This window comes from Equus przewalskii, chromosome 4 (assembly GCF_037783145.1).
Source record: "Equus przewalskii isolate Varuska chromosome 4, EquPr2, whole genome shotgun sequence".
Classification (NCBI taxonomy): Eukaryota; Metazoa; Chordata; class Mammalia; order Perissodactyla; family Equidae; genus Equus; species Equus przewalskii.
The window spans coordinates 91,016,954-91,043,907 of NC_091834.1; the positions used below are offsets into that span (position 1 = coordinate 91,016,954).

At 39.4% G+C, this 26,954-nt stretch overlaps 1 protein-coding gene across 12 annotated transcripts in view; it reads right to left on the reverse strand.

Annotated features, from left to right (window-relative positions):
• Window positions 1-26,954, reverse strand: part of DGKI (diacylglycerol kinase iota) — a 424,664-nt gene that overhangs the window by 220,015 nt on the left and 177,695 nt on the right. For all 12 annotated transcript variants that reach the window (XR_011539629.1, XR_011539628.1, XM_070617836.1 and 9 more), the window contains exons 4-6: window positions 23,294-23,368; window positions 21,919-21,975; window positions 13,875-13,940 (exon numbers count right to left, since the gene is read on the reverse strand). Coding sequence is in view for 10 of the 12 variants with exons in the window: in XM_070617836.1 (XP_070473937.1) it covers window positions 13,875-13,940; window positions 21,919-21,975; window positions 23,294-23,368 (198 nt within the window). In the remaining 2 variants the exon portion in view is untranslated. The remainder of the gene's footprint in view (window positions 1-13,874; window positions 13,941-21,918; window positions 21,976-23,293; window positions 23,369-26,954) is intronic.

Below are 26,954 nucleotides of genomic sequence, written 5' to 3' on the forward strand. Positions count from 1 at the left end.
GGACTGCAAATGTCACATTCTCCACCCTCTACCACACCAAGAGTTCCCTATTCCTGAACCACCTGGAGCATGAGAGAGGAGGCACAGTCTTTGCTATACCACTAACTACTCAAAGTCAGTCACAGAAAGAGTTGTGGGCTTTTTTTTTCCCCAAATAAATGCGGTTCTGATATGTTTTTATTATAAGCAAAAGAAAAGCCACTATTGGTTCACATGGTTCTTTACAACAATGATCATCCATTTCAGAGATTCTACACTACTTGAACATCTGAGAACCCACAAAGAGAGAAATGAAGTATCAGAGAGTTAGGACCTAGAAGTCAGGGTCTGGGAGAAGTCCAAGGGCATAGGAGGAAATCCAAACACTTTCATCATCCCCTTGGGATCTCAGGACTCCAAACAGCAGCTTTCAATTTTTATTCTTCACCAGCAAGTAGCAATGAGATTAATGGAATGACAAACACAATCCTCTTAAGTGAACAAGCAGAATTACTTTTCCATCAAGAAAAGAAGAGGTGCTTCTTGGGCTGCTGTGGTCCCTAAATAATTACCAGAGAAAATTATGCAGTAATGCTCAAAAATTTTTTTAGCCTCCCCAAAGCTGACCCATTTATATCTGCCTGTGGAATCTAAACCCAAACAAACTAATGCAGAGCAATGACAAAAACATTTTAAATCAGGGCTTTTGTAAAATGATCAGAAGAAACACAGAAAGATGTGATGAGCAGGAAAGCTATTAAGGCACTGGCTGGATAAGTCTTGCTTGATATGTACAGACAATTCTAAGTTTAAAAAATCAACACATTCTTAAAAGAAGTCCCAATGGCATTTTTGCAGTTCTCATAATTCCTACCTATCTGCAGCACTGTACACACTACAAAGCATTTCCTCCTTTTTGAACTCTCACCTCTCTTGGTTTCCTAAAACACATCCAGGTTCTCCTTCTACCTCCCAATCTCCTGCCTGTGGACATCAGACCAGGACCAGTTTCAGTCCTCTGTGCTCTGTGATTCCTCCTTGAATCCTTCTCTTTTGCCCCAACTTCAAATCTTACTTCCAGAAACATAACCTCTTCTTAACATCAGATTCTACTGGATTTTGAAAAATTTCTCCATCAATAACCCTTTCTCAACAATTTAAGTGATCATATAATCACTCTCAGCAGAGAGCAGTGAACATAACAATCCTGAGATGGCTATCCTGACAAAGGCAGGCTTGCAAGGTGGGCCCTTGGCTGGCATCTGAGAACTTGGGTTTTAGAAGGGTTTCCCAATGCCCAGAACAGTTAAGGGTGGCTCACTGTGCCTAGCCTGTTTATACAAACAACGTGGTTGATGCCGAACACCTGTTTTCCTTCTGGGATTCTGGAAGGTAGATACGTGCTATGCAGAGGGTGCTTATGTAATGAGCCCCCAATAAAAACCCTGGGCACTGAGTCTCAATGAGACTAATAGACAATATTTAATATGTGTTGTCACAATTCATGTTGGAGGAATTAAACCCATCCCATGAAACTCTGTTAGGAGAGGCCTTTTAGAAGCTCCTCCTGGCTTCCTCCAGACTCTGCCCCATGTGCCTTTCCCATTACTGATTTTGTTTTATGTCCTTTTGTCGTAATAAATTATAGCTGTGAGTAACATATGCTATGAGTCTTCCTAGTGAATCATCCAAACTGGGGTGGTCTTCAGGACCCCTAACACTCTCATGTCCCTCCAAACAATGAGTCTTGCTATGCCTCCTTTTGTCAACGATAGTATCATTTCCCCTACAAAAGGATGCACTGTTTGCAAAACACACATGGACTGAATTATTAGAACAGGTTTGGTGTCTGCATGTTTACTGGAGTGGTGGCCAGCAACAACCCACAGAGCATGCAACACCTGAGAGTTAGAACTGCCTGACAGAAACAGCTTACAGAGAGGACACAAAGTCCAGTGGCCAAAGAGTTAGGTATGCAGGTCCTTTCAAAGATGAGGCATAAACTATTCAATGTGAAATAAGATGGCATCAAATATGCAGGAAAGACTTCACATGAGAGTCACTTGAAAAGTTCCTCAACATCTCTCAAGCAACTTTTGATAAACTGGGTAAAAATAAAAACCGAATAGAATTTCTCTTTAGAGCTATAGCAACAATTGGACTATGCGAGGAAAGAAGCTAGCAGCCAATAAGAAGTATATTGAAGCTGGTGCAGTGCCTGAGCAGGGACTCCTGAGGACAATCTTGGCTGCACAGCTGGATGCTCCCACCTGGACCCCATGTCCAGCAGGCATCAAGCTCTTCATATTTGGATATCTGCTCCATTTCTAACTTGTCTCTCCATGGACAGTTTGTTTCTCCCTGTATTCTTCATTCTATCCTGGGTACTGCCACCAGGGAAAATGCTGTTCCACATATCAGCCTCCATCTCAAAATACTCAAATAACTACTCCTTTCCTCAAGTTTACAGAACAAACTATTCATACTGGCATTCAGGGCCATCCATAATTTTCCCAGCCAATTTTTCTACATCAATCTCCCACTCCTCACTATTATAAATTCCTGTCTATAGTGAGATGGGTTTAATTATATTCCACAACTTTATTCTTTTATATTTCCATTTTTTTGCCCACTTTGCCAACTTTTTTTTTGCTGTTTTGTTATTCCCAACCCACCAAGTAGAATGCCTACCACTATTTCACGTACAGCATCTGAATTTTACTTTCACTACAAAACGTAAAAAAGTCTTCCAAGATCACCTCATTTCACCGTGATCTCTCCTCCTAAACAATAGGCCTTACTACCTTACTCTCCTTGGTATTAATGAACAGCTGCCCTAAGATCCTGGTTATTTTATGTGCACATGTATTATCTTTCTAACAGAATTATAAGCTCTTTGAGAGAAGTCCTTGTAATATTTCTTAATAGGTCTCCACAACTTAGCATAGTTCTTTGAACATCATAGGCATGACATGAATATTTTCTGATTAATTGAATAAGAGAGTCATCCGATTACAGATTGATCCAATTACAAACTTAATGCTATCTCAAATTCCTAACCGAAACCACCCTTTCCCTGCACCCTCCTCCAACCCCCATGGACACAGAAAACATGATAGGATTCTAATCTTCATTTTTAAGTCTGTGATATTGACATGCTGCATGGCTGAAAATCAATGTGATAGAATTGGTGGCATGACAGCAGCAGTAGCAACAACTAGAAATCTGCTGAATGTTGCTGTATCAAACGTCCTAGTAAACAGTCTTAAATGCTATTACCCAGCTACTATTCCATCAATTCATACATCATGATTGTATATCAAAATGAAGCTGATGGAGAGATGGCACAGCTGAGAACAGTTCTCGGATCAATCGTTTAACCTTTCCGATTTCTCCCTTCACTTGAAAATGGGAATCAAAATACAAACCTCACCTACACCACTGAGTAGTTATAAGCATCAAACGAGGCAAGGTATTTGAAAAGTTCTTTATAATACTGTATAAATGAAGGAGTAATTTTATTGCTAAGATCTATCAACTGGAACCTCATCCACCATCTTGCTGACAAAGTCTTACAGTGTCTAACGTGACAAGCAATACTCTATTCGATGGTACTGAGTGAGTGTATTAGCCCACCCTTCTGCTCAATACTGGCCTTCTGGCTTCAGGGAGAAACAGACACTGTAGTCCTGACAGCCAGGCTGATACCATAAACAGACAACAAGTCCAGCCACAACTGGGGCGCTGGGCACTGTGCTGATGCAGAATTGTGGTGGGTCCCTTGGAAATGAGCCCAGTGGTAATCAGCTCTGCGCTTTGTTTTGGATTCTAGTCTGGCAGAGTCACAGCAGCCATGGCTTCAGGGTTATCGTCTGACATTGAGACAGAAATAGAACCACATCAGAGCCTTCATGGACCAAGTTCCCACAGACCACCTGCAATGGGGAGATTTTGACTGGGATCTCAGCACAGCAAAAAGAGCCAGATTCCTAATTACCCAATTTTAAATGCTGGCCCAAATCTGATATTATGGCACTGACAGATGCCCTGACTGAATTTCAACCGACTCTGTGATTAAGGGCTATTTTGTTCATCATTATCAAAGAAGAAAATAGGAATGTGAGGTCAGATGCTCTGCATCTAACTGACTTGAGAATTATAAATACCAAGAACCTTGAGGAATAAGGTCACTTTTTTTTTGGTTGAGTTTTTTAATCAAGTTCCGTCCTTGGAATAAAGTTTAAACACTTATTACGAGCAGTTAAAGCTTTGTTGTCTCTTTTTCTTCCGCAATCTAGGGCATACACCGAAGGAACTCAGTTTTATGGCCTTGGCAGCAACCAGAAAAAAGGGCTTTACTTGAAACAAACTGAAATTATTTCATTGTTTACGTATTTAACTGAAGTTTGAGTGAGGGAATCTCCTGACCTGATTCCCTTTTTGATTTGACCTAACATAAGAGTCGATACCGCTCTTGCCTCCAAGCACTACTATCCTAGTCTGTGCATGATTAGGGTTTATTTACTCATTGAAATCCTAATTTACTTGAACTTCCTAAGTTTGCTATACTGATTTTACTGGTCTTAAGCTAAAATTTTTTATAAACATTCAAGATTTTCAAAATGTAAACATATGTGGTTTAAACAACAACAAAATACACCTCTCCACATCCAATCGCACGTTCAAGGCTCACGAAGTATTACAAAAAGGCAAACCCAAAGGAATTAAAAATAAGACTAAATCAATATTATCTTAAAACAAAGAGCTTCGAACATTTTTGCTCAAATACTCCCTATCCTATTTGAAAACTATGTACACTCTTTTACATATTTTATATTTAATATCTAAAATGTTCATCATAGGTTTAATTAGATGCAAAGTTCATTATTTCTAGCAAAATGAAAGCGAACTTTTAAAATAAAACTGTTATACCACTCTTGTAAATGTATCCAATGGGAAATAAATACCACAGCGATTTGAAATTCACTAAAGTAAAAGGAAATTTCCCCAGTGAGAGCAGAACTTTGCTAGACGATCTCAAACTGGTTGTGCTGTTTCAGTGCAACAGCTTTCAAGCCGCTGAAGCTGAGAAACTGTGCCAGATGAGCATCTCAGCAGCTGAAGCTGATAAATAACTACAACCTTTGAGTGACCCAGGGGCAGACTCATACCAGCTTAATTGAAAACTTTTTTCTAACCAAAAAAAAATGGCACTTATTTGACCTTTGAGCGAACCACATGCAGGATCACACAAATCTAATTGAAAACTTTTTTCTGACTAAAATGGCCCCAGTTTTAACCATATATCTCAGACTATGGACCAATTCTGTCCTACTCAGAGTGCACCTTTCAATCTTTAAGTAGCAAAGCCACCATGACTTTTTTCCCTCAACGAACTATTCAGTTTTCCACTGGTATGTGTACCCTTGCCTCGCAATGTGAATCACTGCATATGAGGCTAGTTTTGTAATATGGCTTTTCTTGGTTTTATCACACTCTAAAAATGGCAGCACTACTATCCTAGTCTGTGCATGATTAGGGTTTATTTACTCATTGAAATCCTAATTTACTTGAACTTCCTAAGTTTGCTATACTGATTTTACTGGTCTTAAGCTAAAATTTTTTATAAACATTCAAGATTTTCAAAATGTAAACATATGTGGTCATCTAAATTGAATTATAATAGTGTCTTTATAAATGGAATTACAGTAAGCAATATCTTTATAGCTTCTGACAGTGCTGCAAATTATGTGAAGCTACAGATACTTTATTTGAATTATCTTTGAAAAATCTAAATTCTTGTCTATTGGTGTAATTATATTTTATGGCATTGATTAAAGGCTCTGAAAATTTATCAGTGCCCTTATTGTCCATAATATGCTATCGCTTCAGGATAATCACTGACTTATACACATAGATTGACATTTTGTTATTTTTCAATAGAGCATTCTGCATTCCTCCACTCTAATGTTGGTAATTACAATACATTAATCAGAGCCAATCAGCCTTATTATCCTCAGACAGTTTCTGTTTTTTCCATTAATCGATCTGAAAGCCCCTGCTACAAGCTACAGATCATAAATTGAATCTCCTGAGGGGGAAAAAAAACAAAATTTGGGGCACAGGATACTCAGTAGTACACATTACAAATGTGTCAGACTGTATGAAGAGCCTAAAACAAGATATCCAGAACTTTTCCATTGCAGAGGCAGACGACTCTATGGAAGTAGACAGCTTCACCTGGGACCTTGGAATTAAGGTATAATTAGAATTAAGCCTAAAACAATGGCTACTGATTTATATTTTAATTTACATGTTAGCTATTTTAACTATGATGTTAACATTTCATATTTTTATGAACATCTTGATTCTGGGACAAAAATGCTTTATACAGATACTTAGTGTTCTAGTCAATATGACCCAAACTGCATACAAAACTTGAACTGTTGGGTTTCTATCTTTGTTCTAGAATATCAGGGAAGTTCCTTAAAGGAAAGTCTTTTCATAATGATGCAACCAGCTACAATTATGATAATGATCATCCATGAAAATTAATTTCCAGCTCTGATTGACCCATAAATGACAACCTTACCAATAAAAATTATAATTTTAGTGCTGATAATATTCACCAAGCTGGTTTTTTGGAAAAATTGTTTTTAACAAAAACAGCTTTTTTAAAAGATAAGATTGATGTTACCACACGTACCAACAGCAAATCATTCCAGCTTTTCAGAGAAGTCACATAATCTATAATATTGCTGATGATACGACATTCCAGGAAACAATTGGCTGTACTCTTTACCCTTAACTAATTGAGGGAAATGCTCCTCTGCTGATAGAACTATCTACATTTTCTTTTTGTGTAAACTGAGACTATTTTTGCTGTAACAGCCCCCAGACAGCTGAGAAAGAGAATTACAAAATTTATGAAAGTTACTCAGATTTTGTCCCTCCAGGCTTCATGAATTTATGTCATAGTAATATCATCATATAACGTATGCCTTGGAGAAAGAAAGGATTCTGCTATCTAGAAATAGTTTTGACCTCACTTTGGGGTTTTTAACAGTCAACTGATGAGTTTTCCAGCTGTGCCTAATATAGCAACTCTAGCATGCCTATTTCCATGAGATTTTGGTGGCTCCTTCCTCTATCACAGCAATTCTGCCATTTCTACTTAACATGGACTGCTTTTTGGTCAAGTTTACAAATGCCATCCTAGGGTTACATCTACTGTTCCTGCTAGTATCTCAAATGACCTAATATCCTTTTCACACCAATGTGCCCATCCAGGAAAGTGTAGAGGCTTCTAAAGGAGAAAAAGGACTACATCTCAAAAGATCTAGCTACAGGACCTAACCAATATATACCAGCAGGAATGGGAAAGTGTGTATGAGACTGGGTCCTGAGGGTACATGACAAAAGGAGGCAGGACTTAAAGTTGGATAAAGCAGAATTTCTCAAGAGTAAACTTTTACAGTCTTGAGCCAGCACTTTTAACTCTTCTGAATTTTATCCAAATGTACCACAAAGGGGCCTGAACCATATGAACACTCTGCAGAAAACCACTTGGTCCACCCTATCAATGGCATCATGTTAAAGTGGATGAGCAAGAAATGGCAAGTACATTGGAAGTCTTGGTAAAACAGAAGGTGGGGGGACAAGTCCTATGAAGAATCAGAGGTCCTACACATCAGTGAAGCTTCAAGGGTTCAGTGGTCCAGGGCATGCTAGAATATTCTGTCTAATCTAAAGGACAAATTATTACATTTTTGACTGCTAAGAATGAAGCACAGCACTTTGCAGGCCTCTTTGAGCTCTGGAGGCAGCATAGTCCACTCCTGGGGATATTGCCCCAATTCCCTTATTGGACAATATTAATTGCTGCCAGCTTAGAGTGGAGCCCAGAGCACAAAAGTGCTCTGCAGCAAGTCCAGTCTGCAATGAAAGTAGAGCCCATCCCTTGGGCCGTACAACCCAGCAGACCCCATGCTATTAGAGGTACTGGGGAGGAGAAAAGATGCCCTGTGGAGTTTATGACAAGCACCAATAAGAGAATCACAACATAGACACTAGGATTCTGAAAACAAAAGTGTGCTATCTGCAGGAAAGAACTGAATATTTTCAAAAAACAGCTCCTGGCATGTTATTATGCTCCGGTGGAGGAATACCTGACCACAAATTACCAGGTGGTCATAAGCTGGGTTCTGTGAGATCACGAGTTCATAAGGTTGGGTAGGCCCAGCTGCAATCATTGTTACATTCAAGTGGGAACATCTGGGATCTGGCGTGAAAAGCATCAAAGTGCACAAGATACATGAGTAGATAGTCCAGACTCCCTATATCACCCACTCTTATAGTAACAGGCCTCTCACTCATCTCATTCCTCTAGTTGATAGGAGTGTTGGAGGTTGATGGCTCTCAAAGGAGGCACCTTTCCATCTTTAGGAATTGCCCTAAGCCTAAAAGAGTCACCTTGGCCAAGGACAGCGCACATCCAATGATTGGTGAAGGCAGGGTAACTTTGAGGGGCTATTCCAGCTCCTTATGGGATTGGCTGCAGCCTTTGTTGTGGTTCCACTGCAGTTCAACTCCTCCCTCTGCACAATCCTAGTGCCTACACTTCTGAAGAAAGAGCAATGGGGACCAGAGTGACCAGAGAATCACATCAGCTGTAATTACTAGGACACTGACCACGCCAAAGACCAGGGGAGCAGTGGCAGTAGAAACAGCTCTACACGTGAGAACTGAGTGACTTAGCCACCTGGGCACTGCAGCAGGGAGCACTGCTTCTGAGCCCTTAATCCCCATCTCCCCGCTTTTTTGAAAAGAAACCACTTTTGGGGCCAGCCGAATGGTTAAGTTTGCGCACTCCACTTCGGCAGCCCAGGGTTTCACCGGTTTGGATTCTGAGCATGGACATGGCACCACTCATCAAGCCATGCTGAGGCAGCGTCCCACATGCCACAACTAGAAGGACCCACAACTAAAAATATACAACTATGTACTGGGGGGCTTTGGGGAGAAAAAGGAAAAATAAAATTTTTTTTAAAAGCCCACTTTATTGAGGAATGACTGATATACAAAAAGCTGTACATATTTAATGTGTACAACCTGATGAGTTTCAAGATAAGTATACACTTGTGAAACTATCACCATAATCTATGCCATAAACAGATCCATCACCTCCAAAAGTTATCTCCTGTCCTCCTTATTTAAATTGCTTTTTGTGATAAGAACACAACATAACATCTACCCTCTTAGCAAAATTAAGTATATAATACAGTATTGTTAACTACAGGCACTGTAGTGCTGTACAGTATCTAGAGGACTCATTCATCTTGCATAACTGACACTTCACACCCTTTGACTAATACCTCCCCATTCCCCCTTCCTAGGATGAATCTGGACATTATTCTCAGCGAAATAAGCCAGGCACAGAAGGACAAATACTACATGATATCACTTATGCAAGGAATCTGAAATAGTCAAAGCACAGAAGCAGAGAGTAGAATGGTGGTTGCCCTTGTCTCCTTTCTTGATACTCAGCCAAGGACAGAAGGAAAAGTCAGGCTTCCGGCAGCTATGTTGGCAGGGGCTCCATGGAGAGGTAGAATCTCTTTGCCCTTGTTGTATTACCCCCTCTACACCTCCTCAATGGTCCTCCTGAGGCTAACAGCAGAACTCTCCTTTGTTATAGCTGGACAAACACACGGACAGGCAAATAACCAAACCTGTCTAACCAGTGCATGGATCCTCATCCTTGAACTTCCATGTCTTGTCCCTAACCTTGCAGGGTCTCTTGAAAGCTGACCCCCAGGGCACATATATTTTCAGATCAGCAGAGAATGGTGCTTTAAGTTGATAAGGAAACATCCTCAAAAGCTCAATATTTTCCATTATTTTTAGACTCTGTACTCTTCTTTCACAACTCATATAATATCTCAACTGTACCCTCATGGAATGTTTTTAATCATTTTGTGATTTTTGCAATACAAAAATGCTATTAAGTATACTTTGTTTAGATGCATATGTTTTAAATATTAAAATATTTAAAGTTGACCATAAGGTCATTTTAAATTAGTTTTTAACAACAATCATTAGAATAAAGAGTAGTTTTGGCATTTTCCCATTTAATTAATGCAATATGCTGTTTAATTTACTTAAACTAATTACATATGAAAGTCCATATGATTTATGGACAAATAATTCATGATGTCGTGGCATGTTTGGTTAGGAAACTGGAAGGTATCACAAATGTAGGACAAAGTTTAACTATGTGTTATTGTATTAAAAACTGCTTTCAAGATTTGCTGTTTGAAATTTCAGAAATGTTGAGTTTCAAAAAGCTAACTCTAGGGCCAGCCCAGTGGCATAGTGGTTAAGTTTGCGTGCTCTGCTTTGGCGGTCCAGGGTTCACAGGTTCAGATTCCAGCAGCGGATCTACACAGCTCTTGAGGCCATGCTATGGCAGCATCCCACATACAAAGTAGAGGAGACTAGAACAGATGATAGCTCAAGGCCAATCTTTCTCATACACAAAAAAAGTTAACTCATTTATTTTTATAACTTTACATATGTTTATAAATGAAGAAACAAGAGATAAAGTTTCAAATTGTGATTCACAAGCATATTTCCACAATTGGTACACTGCTGAGTTTGCATGCTTGGTTCCTTCAAAAAGGAAAGTCAAATTAGCTATAATCATGACTATACTTTTTCTCAACATATTGATGAATTAGAGTACTAAGGATAACTCAGTGTTGAGTGAATTTGGATTGAATGAATGCAGTATGTAGACGTATGTGGTGAAGATCACTAAGAGGTACATTTGCAGAATAAGTATGCATCCTGCCTTTACCCATTGATTGAATACAGCTTTACATTAAACAATATGTGGCAGATTAAACCCACTGCCCCTGCAGATCCACTCTCTATCTTTCTCTACCTTACACCCCCTTGTAAAAAGTTGACTTTTATGGATTGCCTCGAAAGTATCCTTCATGCTCTGGTTTCTACTGGGTTTGGCCACCAGAGATTAAAGGTGAGTGATATTGGGATATTTATTCCTCAAGACAGTAGGTCACCTCAGCCTGGCTAAGCCTCCTGACTAAAGGTTATAAGTCCTTTGAAGAGGTCCTCTCCATCTCCTTGCCTCTTCTGACTTGGCTGGACCATAGTTCCCTGCTCTTACTAGTCTCAGAGTTCTTCAGTATCACTTGCAGTTTCTCCACACTCTGTCCACACATGTTAAATATTCTCTTTATTAAAAACTCATCAAATCATATAATTTGAGTGTGAGTGTGCCATCTCTTTTCCGCCTGGACCCTGACTCTTACATAATGTAGGACTATGAATAAAACTATGTAATTCTCATAAACATCTCAGCCTGTAGTAGTCAGCAAATGTTACAGCAACTGGGCAACTGAATCCTGAGCTCTTTCGTCTGATATTCATTAAATGCCACACACACTCAGCCAAAGACATATTCAAAGCTTGAGAGAAAATCAGTCCAAATATTTACTTTATTCTTGATTTTTAAAAGTAGAAATTGAAACCACAAACACTCTTTAACCATAAACACTCCTTAACAACTACAAAAGTTTGCAAACCACCAGTTCTAAAAAAAAACGTTTTGCCAAGTGAAGTATTTTTCACCCCATCCCAATGGGAAAATTATGGAATAATGTGTATAGGGATGTGTGTGTGTGTGGGGGGGGGGGGGTGGTTTAGAAATCTCTGGATACATAAGAATGTACAACCCTACTGATGAAAATTATGCATAGCAGCAAAGTTTGAAATGAATTTTCAATCACTTAATCTGTGAATAGAAACTGAGCCACTAGTTTTCCTCTAATCCAAGGCAGGAACCAGGAGTTAAAGAAGAGTCATTTATCATACAGCAAGGAGACATGCGTCTAAGACTATATCATGCCATAATTGCTTGAGGCTCTGAGAACTCATAAGTAGCTAGATTATAAACACAGGAAATGAATATAATTGTACATGATTATGAGAATGTTATGTGAAGAATTGGGATCACTGACTTTCTTGCTGATAGCTGTGACAAGCACAGAGCTGTGAGCATTCCAAGATGGCTGCCTGAGAACACTGGGCAGGAAAGGAGACATGGTCGCAGCAACTCAGAGTATAGGAAGTCCAGTTCTTCCCATTCAGTTGACGACGCCAATAGAAGACAGGGCCAGAGGAGGAAATGTAATAGACGCTAGGGAATACTTATCACAATATATGTAATGTTTATTGATTTTCTTTTAATAAAATTCCTCCAACTCTTTTATGGCTCAAAAGTTGTGAGGGAGGTGCCAGCTACTGTTCTCCAGTGAATATATTTTTCCAAAGTGAAGAACCTGTTCATCTAGATCCTTCCCACCCTTCACATCTCTGCCCTCAAAATTAGCTGTGCCTCTCTGTTTCTTCTCTCTTACATACACACACACATGCGCGCGTGCACACACACACACACAAACACACATTATAATGGGGAAGTTGTAGATAGTCTACAGTCCACTAAGTAAGAGAAAATCCATAAGCCCCAAGGCAATACCAGAAAGGGAAGGGTAGATGAACCCAATGAAGGAAGGTCATGTGAGAGTAGAGGGCTGACCTCCTTTTTCCCGGCAAAGTAAAATGGTGGGTATGACTCTTTCTACTCTCCCTTCCTCCTCATCTCCTTGTTTTTACCTCCTCCCCCTTTCAACCTATTTCATCTGTCCTCTTTACAGGCTAGAAAGGAACCAGCTGAGAGTCACTGGTTTGAACTGGAGGAGATAACCAGTTATAACAGATGGCCATATCCTTGAGGCTAAGGTGTGTAGCCTTTCAAAGAAAAACTTGGTAACCAATGGCTACAGTATGATTTTTTTTTCCAGGCACTGGGAAAAACAGAAAAATTAATGAGACTTTTTCCAGGTCTCTCTCACCCTCAACACCTCTACCTCAGGCAGCCAGTATTTCCTTGTATCCCTCTGTTGTCAAAAATGCTATACTGCTCAACTCACCCCAGTGCTTGACTGAAAGGAAACTCATGAGTAAAGAAAGAAATTAAGAATTAATTGATAAGGAATATATGCTCTCAAATTATCTCACTCTCTAGCAAATCAAAACTTCCCTTTACTGAGCCCAGCTTATTGGTGATATCATTAAAAGAAAAATCTTTGTAGTGTGATTCATCACCAGTTTAACCTTCCCAGAAGATCCTTTCATTCCTAAAGTAGACCTCTGTACACTGAAAAAAGCCATAACCCAAATCCGTTGGGGTCAATAACACGGAATCTATGGAATTCCACAGCACGCAGCTATCAGATCCCCATCTCACTTTTCCCAGCAGCCCCACACCCCAAGGGGCCTGTAACCAGTCATACTAAGATAGAGACGAGACAAAAATAACCACAGAGGAGAAAAGCATCTCTTTCCAGGAAGTGGATAATGCCCTAGGAGAGCGACACATTTCCTACTTCTGTGCTGTTCTTCTACAGAGTTCTGCTCATCCATGATAATATATCAACGGAAGCGGTGTTGTTCAACAACCCATTGATCTTCTATTGGTGATCAAAGAATATGATAGGCCAGTAGGCCTCAGGAGGGGGTTTTAACAAGATAGGAAGTGTTGTTATTTCAACTATCAACAATGAAATCCTCCTTAAACGTGCATCCATCTGTCTTAAAATGTGCTAATTCCTTGTCTTAAGACCACTGCCTCTTGCAGTGAGTTCTACAACAAAAATGCCTCTTAAGGAAAGGGAAGCTAGAGAAATAAAGCCTTTCGGAAGGGAAGTGACGTACTGAGCTCTAGACTCGGGTGGCAGGACTCATCTACCTCAGGTGCCTGCAAAGGCCTGGGAAGCCTCCTGTGATGGCCATGGGGTTTGGAGCCTTACCTTACCACACTGCTTACATTTCCCCTCCTGTCGACGCCTGTGCACCCAGTGATGACGCACAAAATTCTGTGGGAAGACGAAAGTAAATGAATATGTTTAAATTTGCAAACCCCAATATTAGTTTTTAAAATGACTTAAGAATACAGATTTCCATAAAGCATAATCCAAGCCCATATTAGCACACAAATGTGTATGGATGATTTAACAATAAACATGAATCCACTTGGAAAAATAAAGCTAACTCTCCATCTCCAGCGATCTTTCAGATTTGTAGAAACCATTTATCTTGTCCTCCCTTTGTGTCTTCCTCGTGGCAAATGGCCATATCAAAATTGCCGTTACTCTGCTTTCTTCTTAGTAAACACTGTGCAGATGTGTGAGCATGCCAGAGGACCTTATACTGGAAGGAAACTGAGGCAGGTAAAAGAAGTATCCTTAGAGAACTGAAAAGATGAGGGGAGAAGCTAAAACAACAATGTCCAATTTTTTAAAAAAATATGTATTTAATGCTTTTCATACGTCAGGCAGGCACTGTACTAAATATTCAAGCTAGAAAGAACCTAAAGAAATTAAGTTCTCTGAAAGAAATGAATCTCCTGAACCAGGACATAGATGGTGAGAATTTTCACTAGCAAAAGTGAAGGAAGAGAAAAGCTAAAGGAGAGAGTTGATAAAGATAAGAGATGTGGGTATGTCATGAAGTTTTTGCAGTAATAGTGTATTTAAACTGTCCTTGGGTGCTCTGAACTAGACCAGCTTTCAAGGTCTATTCTTGTCTCGGGCTGTAGGAAACACAGAAAGTCCTTTTCTTCCCAAATAGATAATGTCTCCTAAGGCACAGAGTCAAGGAGCATCCATCACTACTGCTGTTAGGATACAGTATAAGAAGAAAAGTTGTCTTCAGGCTTAATGGTGCAGGAGAACCCTCACAACTTACACACAATCCATCTCTCTTAGGCCAATACACCTAAAATACTTGCTACTTCTTTTTCTCCTGCCCTTTTCTTAGAAAACGTACTTTACCTGAGATTAACATGCCTATTGTCAGGCCACAATCCACACTTTCCCTTTAAAAGGTCCTTTAATACACATTCAGTCAACTACTAAATGCCTACTTATCTGCCAGGCACTGTTCTAAGTGTACAGGTACATAGGAAATAGATCAGTGTCGAGAAAAAAAAAATGTTAGCAAGACATGAAATTCAGAATGACAAAATCACCTCTAACAAGCGTTAGCATTATCAATCCCAAAATGCCACCTCTATTTCTCTTCATAATGTCAAATCAATTTAAATTAAAACTAAACAAAGATCCTGGATGAATAATAATGGCCTTTTAACTATAATAAGATATAAAGAAGCATAATGGTCCAAGTAATCAGTCTAATTTTTGTCTTTTCTCATTGCATCAGTTTAATAAAACAAGGACACGATTTTTAAATTGGTCTCAAAAAGAATGTAATAATAATAGTTAACATTTGTTGAGTACTAACCGTGTACCAGGCACTTTTTTAAATGCTTTACATGTAATAATTTTAATTTTGAGAGAATTTTCATGAGTAGAGGTGCTGTTCAATTGATATGTATCAGTAAATCCCATGAGTTGTTAAAGATATTGAAATATTTCTATATTGGTTGGTAAATTGCAGTTTAGTGCCCCTACTATCCCCCAGCTCCTCCCTGACTGCCTTAGCACCCACCCCACTCCACCCCCTCAACACTGGAGACCATTTCTACTTCCTCACTATTAAGCAACTAGAATGTTAATTTTTGGCGTAACAGGTTTCCAGGATTCTGTCCCAATGAGCTCTCTTTTGAAAACAAATCATGTTGCCTGGGCAATACCATTGGGTTCCCCCAGCTAACTCAGAAGACTGGGCTGCACCCAACTGATGGTGGTCATCTACGCAAGCTTAAATATCAACATAGACAATTCTGGGTCCCATGGCTGTCTGTGGCTTTCAGGACAGTGGTAGCAAGTTCAGGAGCCTGCCCAATTATCAGTGTCCATACCATCATTTCAGTGCAAAAATTCTACTGAGGATGAAGGTATTGGTTCCTCCACCTCTCTACTTCACAGGTGAGGCTGACCTCGTCATCTTTGCACCCACTAGAGTGATAAGAGCTTTAACCCACTGCCTGTTTAGGAATAAGGGCTGGGGAAGACTGGAGGCAGCTATCAATTGTCCTATATCCCAATTCATATTATTGTAGGACATATTATCAGAAGGTTTTACTTGAATTATCATTATCGTACTCATTTTACAGATTACAAAACTAAGGTACAGAGCAGTTACTTCAAACAGAAGGGTCTGAGCAAGGATTCAAAGACAGGCAGGCTGTCAGCAGAGCCCATGCTCTTACACTAATGCCTCTCCTCTGCTTTGAAAGCTCAGGTTCAAGCTCCTTCAATAAATGATTTCAATGGCTGTCAGTAGTGGAAATACAGAAAATATAAAAAAGTCAGACAGTATTATAAGAGAGAAATTTACTATAATTACTGTTAGTTTAGCAGAAGCTGAGGACAAATGAGCAGTATCATTGATGGTAAGAGAAATTCTCTGCTTATGGAGATTATAAATCACCTAATGACTATCAATTAAGGAGGGAAACATTGGGAGAATTTGATGCAATTACCTATGTGAAATCATGGCTGACTCATGGGATTATTTAGCTAGTGACAGCTCTAATCAAAAGATTAAACCAACAATTTCCAGAAAGTAACAATTATTTAGAAATTATGACTGACTTATGAATCATTCGTGCTGTAACATATACTCTTTGGTAAGCAGATTTATAATACCATATAGCTTAGTTTATTTAGGGAAGAAAAGAGAAGATTTTTAAATTGTTGATTTAAATATTAATATTTATGACTCTGCAAATTGTTAAACATTTTTAATATCATCCTTCCCAGGAAATACTAGGTAGGAAATTAAGGCATAGATAAAGTAACTTAAACAAAAGCACTAATATAGAAGAAACCAAGTAACTGCCTCCAATCTATAGCTCTCTAATTTGAGATGCCAATCATCCTCTACTCAAGGTCTTCTTTGCCCCAGTATAAATTTATTTTACCACTACTTAAACAGTTTAACAAAGTAAACATCCATTAAATGTGTGTTGAATTGAATGGAATTCTCAACCTAATTTCTTTGACGATTAAATCATGTAGTCACCCTTTTGGAAGATCATCAATTGCCTTTATCAATCAGGGGGGAAAATATATCTAAGGAATCACTGCTGTTTTCTAATCCTATTTCCCAAGCACTTTAATTTTTCACACTATTTCCTTTTGACTATTAATATCTCCTAAGTTTGCTGAACTGAAATTAGACTCAGGACTCTTACACTGCAAATATGAATAGCAAAACAAAGCTTCTAAGACCGTAGCATCTTTTTATTGTTCACCAATAATCTCTGAATTATTCATATACTATCTTCAAGAACTGGGTAAGGAAAGGGCTATTACTCATGAGTGTTAAAAACCTCAGTGATACATTATTTCAGCGTTCATATTCAGTATTGTTAGCAGAACTATAATTGCTCAATTATTTTCAAACAGCCATTTCAATTCATAATATTATTCATAGAGCTCTTGAAAGGATCTTAGAAATTACAGACCAATCCATACAGCTTATGTCTAAGAACACTGAGGTTCAGAAAGATTAAACTTAGAGAAATCCAACCAACATTCATTTAAAAAACTTCCAAGTGTCAGACACTCCACAGAGCACAGGGTGCGGTGATTAACAATCCGGGCTCTAGATCTCAGCTCTAGAGACACCACCAGGTAGAAAACAGGCAGAGATGTCATTCGAACCTAGGTCAAACTAATTCTAAAGTGATTGTTCTTTTATTTACATTAAGTAAACTACCTAAAGTCTCAATTAAAAATCTCAAATGGGCCATTGTCATAAGTTTCATCTTGAAACTGCTGTCTTGGACCAAGAGTTCTTAGACATTTGGGAGAAATTAATCCCTTTATAAATGCGTTCAGTCAACATATATTCATTGCTTGCATCCTCTGTGTCCTAGTACAATGCCTTTGGGACAAATTCCAAGAGTGACCTCCCAAAGCTTACACAACAAGAGGACAACAACAAACAAGCAAATGAATAATGCCCATAAATAATTACAAAATACGAAGTGCTCTCAAGGGGCAGAACAGGGCACTTTGATAAAGAACAATGTACAACCTATTTAGAGGTGGCCATCAAGGAAGACCTCTGAAGGGATGATATTTGAGCTGAGGTAACTATAAGAAAAAGCAAGCCATGCAAAGAGATTTCCAGGACAGCAATAAAATACACAAGTATCTAAAGGTGGGGAATATCTTGACGCGTGCCTCAAGAATTAAGGGTCCATGTGGCAGCCAGATGGGTGTGGAGAGGTAGGCTGGAGCCAAAATACGAATGAAGGACTTCTGACTTATCATGCCAAGACAAGGGGTGTGGTTTTTCTCTAAATGCGATGGAAATCGCTGGAGAACAACATAATCCAACTTTGATTTTAAAAGATCACCCTTAAATCATGGTGGATTGAAGGGGAAAATAAAGGAATCACAGAGAAGCTACTGCAGTGGTCAAAGGGGAGAGATCATGGTGTCTTAGTATAAGGCACTGACAATGGAAATGGAGATAAACAGATGGTTGAAGATATATTTTGTAAACAAAATTGATAGGTCTGGCAAATGAATTAGATGTGGGGAGTATATGAGAGAAGGAATCGATACGACCCCCCTCCCTCAGTTTTCTTGATTGAGGAGCTGGATCAATAGCCATCTCATTATCTGAGGTGCAAAAGAACTGGAAAAAAATAGTGTTATGGTGATAGAAATAGTGAGTTCAGTTTTTAATGCGTCATATTTGAAATGACTGTGATACATTCAATGAGCATGTCAAATGGAACTTCAAGAATAAGTGTGGACTAGGAATGTAAAGTCAGGAGTTGTCAGCCTAGACATGATATTTAAAGCCATGAGACTGGATGAGCTCTCCCAACAAGAGTATGCAGAGAGAGAACATGGCTAAGTACCAAGCCCAGAGGAATATGTAGAAATCAGAGGGAAGCAATGAAAAAGAGTGAGAAGGACTATCCAGTGAAATAAGAGGAAAATGAGCAAAGATGTCAAGACAGGAAAGCATTTCAAGAAGGATAGAACATTGAATATTTTGAATACATTTGAAAGACTGAATAAGAAAAGAACAGAAAAATATCTAATGGATTTGGCATCAGGGTGATGTTGGCAACGTTGACAAAAAGCAATTTCAGTGAATTGATAGAGTAGAAATCAGATCAGAACAGGTTAAAATGACTAGGAGGTGACATACTGAAAACAATTTATGTAGATAGCACTTTCCAAAAGTTTAGCAATGAACGCAAAACTGAGAATCAGAGCAGCACTTAAGACACAGTTGGCAGTTAAGGAATATTTTTGTTTGTTTAAGACAGGAGATAATAGAGCATGTTTACGGTGATGAAAATAATCTAGAAGGGGGGTGGAGTTGAAAATGTAGGAAAAGAAGAAATATCAAGTTCTAGATAAGATCACAACAGAAGGTGTCCAAACCATTTATGGAGGATCCAGCTTCATAGATTAGAAGTGATACAGCTACTGAACTCAAAAAAAAAAAAAAAAAACAGAAAACTTTACAGTAGTAAAATGAGCATGCAATTACAATTATCTATCCAGAGAGAGAGATCAAATGACAGGGAGTTAAAAGTAGACATATGGATCCCCTGGTAGGAAATTCATAACTCCATCTTAAAACACAAAACTAGTCCATCTATTTTCCTAAATGAAATTTCTCCTTCATTTGAGCTATCACTGAGTTGTTTTCTGGCCAATGCTATAGCGCACTTGGGTGGCATCGAGGGTACCCACAACCCTATCATTTTTCTTAGACTTCCCTCACCCTATGTACGACTTATAATCTTCCTATTGCTGTCAGAATGGACAAGCACACTGGGAGAGGACAACCGAGGGGGACAACTATTTTTCCTCTCTCAGCAACCTCCACTCCAAGCATATTGTCTTTCCATTTTTTCTCCCAATCTCCTTTTATCGGTCAGTAACAATGAGAGCATTCTTTTTCACAGTGTCCTTTTTCATTAACTGTCACTAAAAAGTCAGTGATCCTCTTTGTATGCAGACATCTATTCCTCTTCTACCCCTTCATGTATTCTCATGGCTTTAATTACTATCCTGGTATTCTCATGATTCACAAATGTCTTACCTGTAGCTCAATCTTCCTCACAAACTCCAAACTCATATACCCCCTCGGCTTTCTGTTGGGCATCTCCAATCAGGGGCCTCAAGGACACCTCAAACTTGAGATGAGTTTACAACTAAACTCATCATCTCCCCACTCCATCCTCAAATCAACTCATTTTCCAACATCTAATTGGTTTCCAGGGCAGAAGCCTGGTTTATTTTGGGATCTTCTGTCTTTGTGTCCAAAATCCAATCAAGGACTACATCCTGTCAATTTTATTGCCTTCAAATTCATATCTACCAATTTTCTCCATCCCCAGTGTTACTCTTAGTTCAGATCACTATCTCTTGCTTAGATTACTAGAATAGCTCCTTAAATTTTCTCCATTCCTCCAATATTGCTACTCCTGAACTACATGCTATTCCCTCCACCCTGTAGCCAGACTAATATATTCTGCTTAAAACAGTTTAATGCCCCACCCCCACCGACTGTGATGAGAAAACACTCAACTTGTAGCCTGGCTTACAAGGAGCCTCAGGGAGTAGCTCCTGCCCATCTCATGGATCTCATGTCTTACTCATTACATTCTCTTATGTCACTTTTGTGCTTGTGTGCATGTGTTCTTTCTGTCTAGAAGGCTCTCACTCACCTCCTAACTCCTCCCAACCTTCACTTAGATGACTCCCTGGAGTCTCAGTTAGTTGCTACCTCTTCCAAGAAGCCCTTCCTCTGACCTCTTCCCTCTCTCCGATTCACCACTACACAGGGCTAGTTTGAGGAGTACATGAGCTGGGAGAGTTTCCAAGGAGGTAAATCTCTACATGGAAATGAAAGTAATCTCACTGGGAATGTAAATGGAATGGAGAAAGTATACTTTCCAAAAGTTATCTTTACCACACTTGTTCTTATGGAGAGAACCATATATGATGCTAACAGCTGGGCAGGCTCAACTCTATTCTAAGGAGGATGGGTTCTGTTAATTGCAGGCTTTTATTTTGCCAATTGGGAAGGGCAATTTGGGGCCTGGAGCTACCCAGGCTAACCCAGGAGGGCTGAGATCCTCTCCTGACCATCTCAACCTCTAACTTTTCCTACACTGGGCTTGGTCTCCCCGAAATAAAAGCTGAACAAACAAATATGTCTGAGTGCTCTCCTCCTGTCTGTCCTCCTGTCATGACCTCTGCTTACCACAAACAGAGCCGCAACTGCTCTTCACTGTAACTTCCTGTTTACCTGTCTGTCTTCTGTAAGGTCAGGGGCTGAGCACTAAATGTAATTTTATATATATGTGTCTGTGTATTTATTTATTATTTTTATTTTTTGTTTGTTCATTTGTTTATTTAGCAGATGAAAATATTGAGATTTAGAGAAATTAGGTGTGATGCCCAAAATCAGACAGCATTAGAGCTGATTTTGAAACCAGACGTCTGACTCCAGTGTTCACAGGAATACTCAGTAACTATGCTTCCCCCTGAATAACGTCTACCCACTCAAAATTTTAAAATGGAATTAAAATGGATCTAGAGACAATAAAATGCTTTTTCTTTCTTACCTCTTCAATTCTACCACCACCCCTGCCCCTACTCTCTGGTTCATTCAGTAAGACCTTAGCTCGCCAATACCTTCCACAGTAGGAATTCCACAGGGCAGTATACACACACTGAAAAGACTGGGGGATTTTATTGGCTGTATTTGTTGATGTATTAACAAGAAACTGATGTGGAATGGAGGGAGATAGACTTTTTCAATCCCTGTGAACATCTACAAATCGAATGAATAAATGGGAAAGGAAAGGTGGTATTTGAAATAGAGCTCTGAAATACTCACTTCTCTTGGCGATCTTGAGCCCCCTTCTCGAAATGTTGGTTTACATCTGAAATTAATCTGTCATTTAAAAAGAAAAGTGCATTATATTAGGGATAAGCATCACACTAGAATGAGTTATCTGAAAAAAACCAACAATGACAGATATCGAGACTACAAAACAAAATCCCCCAAGAATAAGGATGATTTCTTCTGAAGCCATCACCTTAGATAATCTACAGAGATTCCAAGTGATTCAATATCTCCACTCCATGTCTCTTCATTCTCACAGATGAAATCAAAGTATCTTTAAACAATAATGCTCTTACACTGTAAATTTGAGAAACTGAGATAATAAAGAGTCAGAGGAAATATATGGCAGCTGAAATCATCCAGCTGTATTTCAGATATGAAAAGTAGGAAAATATAAACTTGAGAAATGATTATTTCCACACACACCAAAAATCACTTTATATTTGAGCATTCAGCATTGCCTTTCTTTCAGATGGGGAGATCTCCCAATACATTTACATCTTCTTTAGCTGCTAGATGAGGTGAAAGGAGTGCAGAAATGAAGGACATAAGTAAATGTGGTTGGGACAGCAAAAAAATATTAAGATAAAATACTAGTAGTCATTCCCACATAATATCAGCTGGCAACAACTGGTAATATGTCAGTGAAACTAAACGAATGTCACAGGGGACTCAAATATTTCCACACATAGCAGCTCAAGAGCATCGATAATGCACAGAGAACAGCACGAGGAAATGGAGCAGGAGGCGGGGAAGGAAGGAGGATGGCAGACAACCCACGGTTGGAGCCTTTCACTTCCCTAGGTGACAGATAAACGGACTACGCAGACTCCACCTCCTCTGGAGGAAAGACACCACCAGGATGTCACCACCAGCCCCACCCACACATAAATGCTGTGCAGGCAGGAGTGCTGCTCTGAGAAAGGAATGAGAGCCGGCTTCTGGCCTGGCTTTGTCCTTCGCAGCCACTTTAGGAAGAAGTAAACTCACAAAGGTCGGACATACCTAAACAAGGATTTTAAAGAGCTTATGGATTTTTTTTTCATCTTTAAGAAAAAGCATCTTGTGGAAAATCCTGTGGGTGAATAACAATTCTTAATATTGTGAAGAAAATTAGCGCATACCAGGCTTTCCTCTCTATTTCCCAAGTCAACGTAAAATGATATCAAATTATACTTCAGCAAACAATAGAGTGAATAAATCTTAAGCCTTGTCTTTCCGGTATTAATCTGGTAATAATGTTGGATGTCTAGATTTTTCAAAGGGGATTGTTTTCAAAATTTGGAAATAGAAATGGACACCTGGTCTTTTTGAAGTCCAAACACCTGCAAGGTAGCAAAACTAGCAGCAGGTGGCGCTGTCTCACCTTTTCTAGCTGTTCAATGCAGGCGGTGTGGACCACGATCTTACAGACCGCACACTTCCTCCTGAGAGCCGATTTCTACAACGTTCAATTCAAACACAAGAAAAAATGTTATCATTGTCTGTCCTGAAGAGGTCCTCGGTAGCAAAGAGAGTATATGTAAATAAAGAAAACACTGCAACTGTTTATACTACAAAGCAAACTTAAAATTTCATCTTAAACATTCAATAATACAACAAACTTCGTCAACAGTCCTTTGACCCACCAAGTATCTCCATGACTTAGGGTGGCTTAGATTTTCTCTTCAAAATATAATCATAATAGCTGACGCATATTGAGTATATATAATATGAACTAGGCTCTTTATTCTGTTATTTCTAAGTTTTATAACCCAGCAATGTAGGCATTATTACACTCTCTTTTTTTTTACATTTTTACTTTAGCAGTTAGGAGGCAGAGACAACATCTAAAGTTAGGTCGAAGTTCAAAACAAGCATTCTTTCAGGGTGGCCCCGTGGTGTAGCGGTTAAGTTTGCGTGCTCTGCTTCAGCGGCCCAGGGTAGACCAGTTTGGATCCTGGGCGTGGACCTAGTATCACTTGTCAAGCAATGATGAGGCGGCATCCCACATAAAACAGAGGAAGGTTGGCAACAGAGTTAGCTCAGGGCCAATCTTCCTCACACACACACACACACAAAAACAAGCATTCTTTCTCGACTGCCAAAGAGTCTGCATTTCAAGGGACAGTCAATTTAGGCTTCTATCCGAGGCACAAATTTATACTAATCTACTTGAGTTTCTGCCCAAATCTTCCAGAAAGCAAGAAGACAAGTCTAACTTTTACACCCAATAATAATAACAGCAGCGGCAGCAGCAACAGCAGCTAATATGATCTTAGTACTTGCTCTGCGCCAGGGGCTCTCACAAGCATTTCGCAAATAGCAACTCATTTAATTCTCATGACCCTAAGAAATAGGTACAATTCTTATTCCCATTTTACAGACGAGAAAACTGAAGTACAGTAAGTGATCTGCCTGAGGTCAGATCAATAGGGCCCACACAGCCGGGTAGTCTGGCGCCAGAGCTTATGCCTGTAAGCATTATACCATTTGGCCTCTCTGACAGTCAGTACCAGTTTAAATTCATAATGCAAATACTTTTTGAGGTTTATCTTTCCTCTAGCAATAAAAAACAAGCAGCAGGGAGAGAGAGGAATCGGTGGGATCTCGATTCATTACTGCCAGTACCACATAGAATCTAAGCTAGGCACGCTCAGGCCTCTCGACAAAGGACAGACGAGAAGGCGGATCTGCAGGAATAATTTTGGGTTTGAACACTGAGGGAAACTTATGAAAACAAAGCCAATCTGTGAAGTCGTCTCTCAAAGCATCTAAGTGTAAAGGCCCTGAGTCCCTCCCTGAAGAAAGGCGCTGGCGGAGATTGCTGGCAACCTCGCCACCTCCAATCCATGGCTGCCCCTGCTGACATCTATTTTCTGAGCCAACTGTGGCAGGAAGATGGGAAGGAATAAGGTGTTGCTGCTACCAAAGGAGGCTGGAAGGACTGCAGGCAACCACCTTGGAAGGGGCAGTATTAGGAAAGAAGCTCTCTCCTGCCTCCCCGATGGCTCTGCTCACTCAACATGGGGTATCCAGAGGGTTGTCAGACACCAACAAAGTACCCAGAACATGGCAGTACTATAGCCGCTAAGCTCGTAGTCTAGATCCCAGCCGACAGGTTTAGTTACCCTGCTTGCAGATGCTTTAATTACTCTTGGCTTTCCTCTGCCTGAGGAAAGAACATGGTCTGGAACATTAAATAAGTTTGACAATCAATTATTCTGCAAATAACAAAGGATAAGGGAAAGCAAAGCATTCTAGCTACACTACTGAAAAGTGTCTCGGGTCTACTACTAAAGGGACAGAAGGAGGGGGAAGAGTTGGAGGAGGGAGAGGAGGGCAGAAGAACAAGAACGAGAACAAAAGAACAGCAGCAGCAGCAGCAGCAGCACTCAAGGCAACAAGAATACAATTTGAATTTGCAAATTTTCAGGAGCAGAGTGCCCATAAGCAAATTATTGTTGTTCTCCTGTTTCCTCTGGGTCTCCTGGCACAGGTGGCTGCTGAAGCGCCACCTGCAGAAAATGCATGGGGTACCTGAGTCATGTGGCTAATCAGAGTCACATGGATGCTACGGAAATGAGTTGATTCCAGTCTCCTCATTATGCACAAAACCCCTGGTCGATTACACTGCAGACCAGCAAAGTAACACTCCTCATGGGAGACAACCACTGATGGGAAATGATTTAAGGATGCGTGAAAACCTCCTTCCTTACGAGTAACTCCTGCCCTGGTCTAGCTTTGTACCTGGCCCTGCGCTCTGCATTTACTTCTGCAGAGCTGCAGGGACCCCATGAGGTTCCAAAGAAGTCACTGAGGGTGGTGGGAAGAGCACCCAGCAGGCTCAGGGATCCACGTGCACTCTCTGAAACCAGAATACCTCTCCTTTGCCTTGTTTTCCACATTGGAATTTGAACTCAGAAGCTCTTTTGTATAAAGGATCTGGGCTAGAAGTGCTTGAGAGTCACTGAGTTAAGACGTCGTTTCTCAGCTTCCTGGGACAACATGTAAATATACCAACATCATCCATCTGGAATAATCCAAGCGCAAAGTTCTACAGATGATAATAAGTGAAATAAAGTGTTTCTAAGTTACAAAACTCATTTTATTTAAACAGTACTGAATTTTAAAAGACCTTCATAAAATATAAAATTATATATTTCTGTGCCTTTTGAGGCAGGATATAAAAAAGCATAATCTGACTTTTTCTTAATAAACACTAAAACATGATACATTTCACTACAAAGAACACAGTCATTTTTCTGTTTCCTGAATCTCTGTCAGACCAGATACCCTTTCAAAGTCAATGTGCCAGTCTTTTGTTTCTCCCAATTTCCTAAATGACAGCTTCTAAATAGTTTATAGTCTGAGAAACCAGATAATTGAGGTTTATAATCATATGCAAAATTAAGTGAATAAATTCTCAACAAAGGCCTCATGTCTTTTTCCATAGTAATAAAATACACAGATTTTAGTTCCTCAACTCATGAAAACTGTTCCAGTGACTCAGTCTTAACTGCTGACTTCTTGGTTTATGACTATGTTTCAATGGGTTAAAGTGATTTGAAGTAGCTGGATAATAAGCTTCTGGGCAGAAACTGCTCAAACTATATAGAATTTTTGTGCCTGGTTATAACTTTTGTTGGCAAGATTTAAACTAAATACAAAGGTAAAACACAGAAATCTAGACATTCTAAATACTGTTAAATATTCGCTTTTTCTTAAAATTCTCTTATTTAAGCCAATGCTTCCTTTACAATGAAAGGTAATAAATCAAGAAAAGTCATTAAAATTAATGCAGCAGCTGAGTTGTTATTCTTCATATCGGGACATACTTGTTATAGAACTCAGCACAAAAATATAATTTAAAAAATAAATACAGCCTGGGACCCAAACATGCTCAAAAATTAAAATTATAAAAATTTAATAATTCATTCTCTCTATGAATTTAAAGGTCAATTATGCCTACTGCTTTAAATACCAAGCAAAGTAATCTCACTGCCCTTACTAAGGGTTTCCTGATTTGTCAAAGGAAATCCATTAAT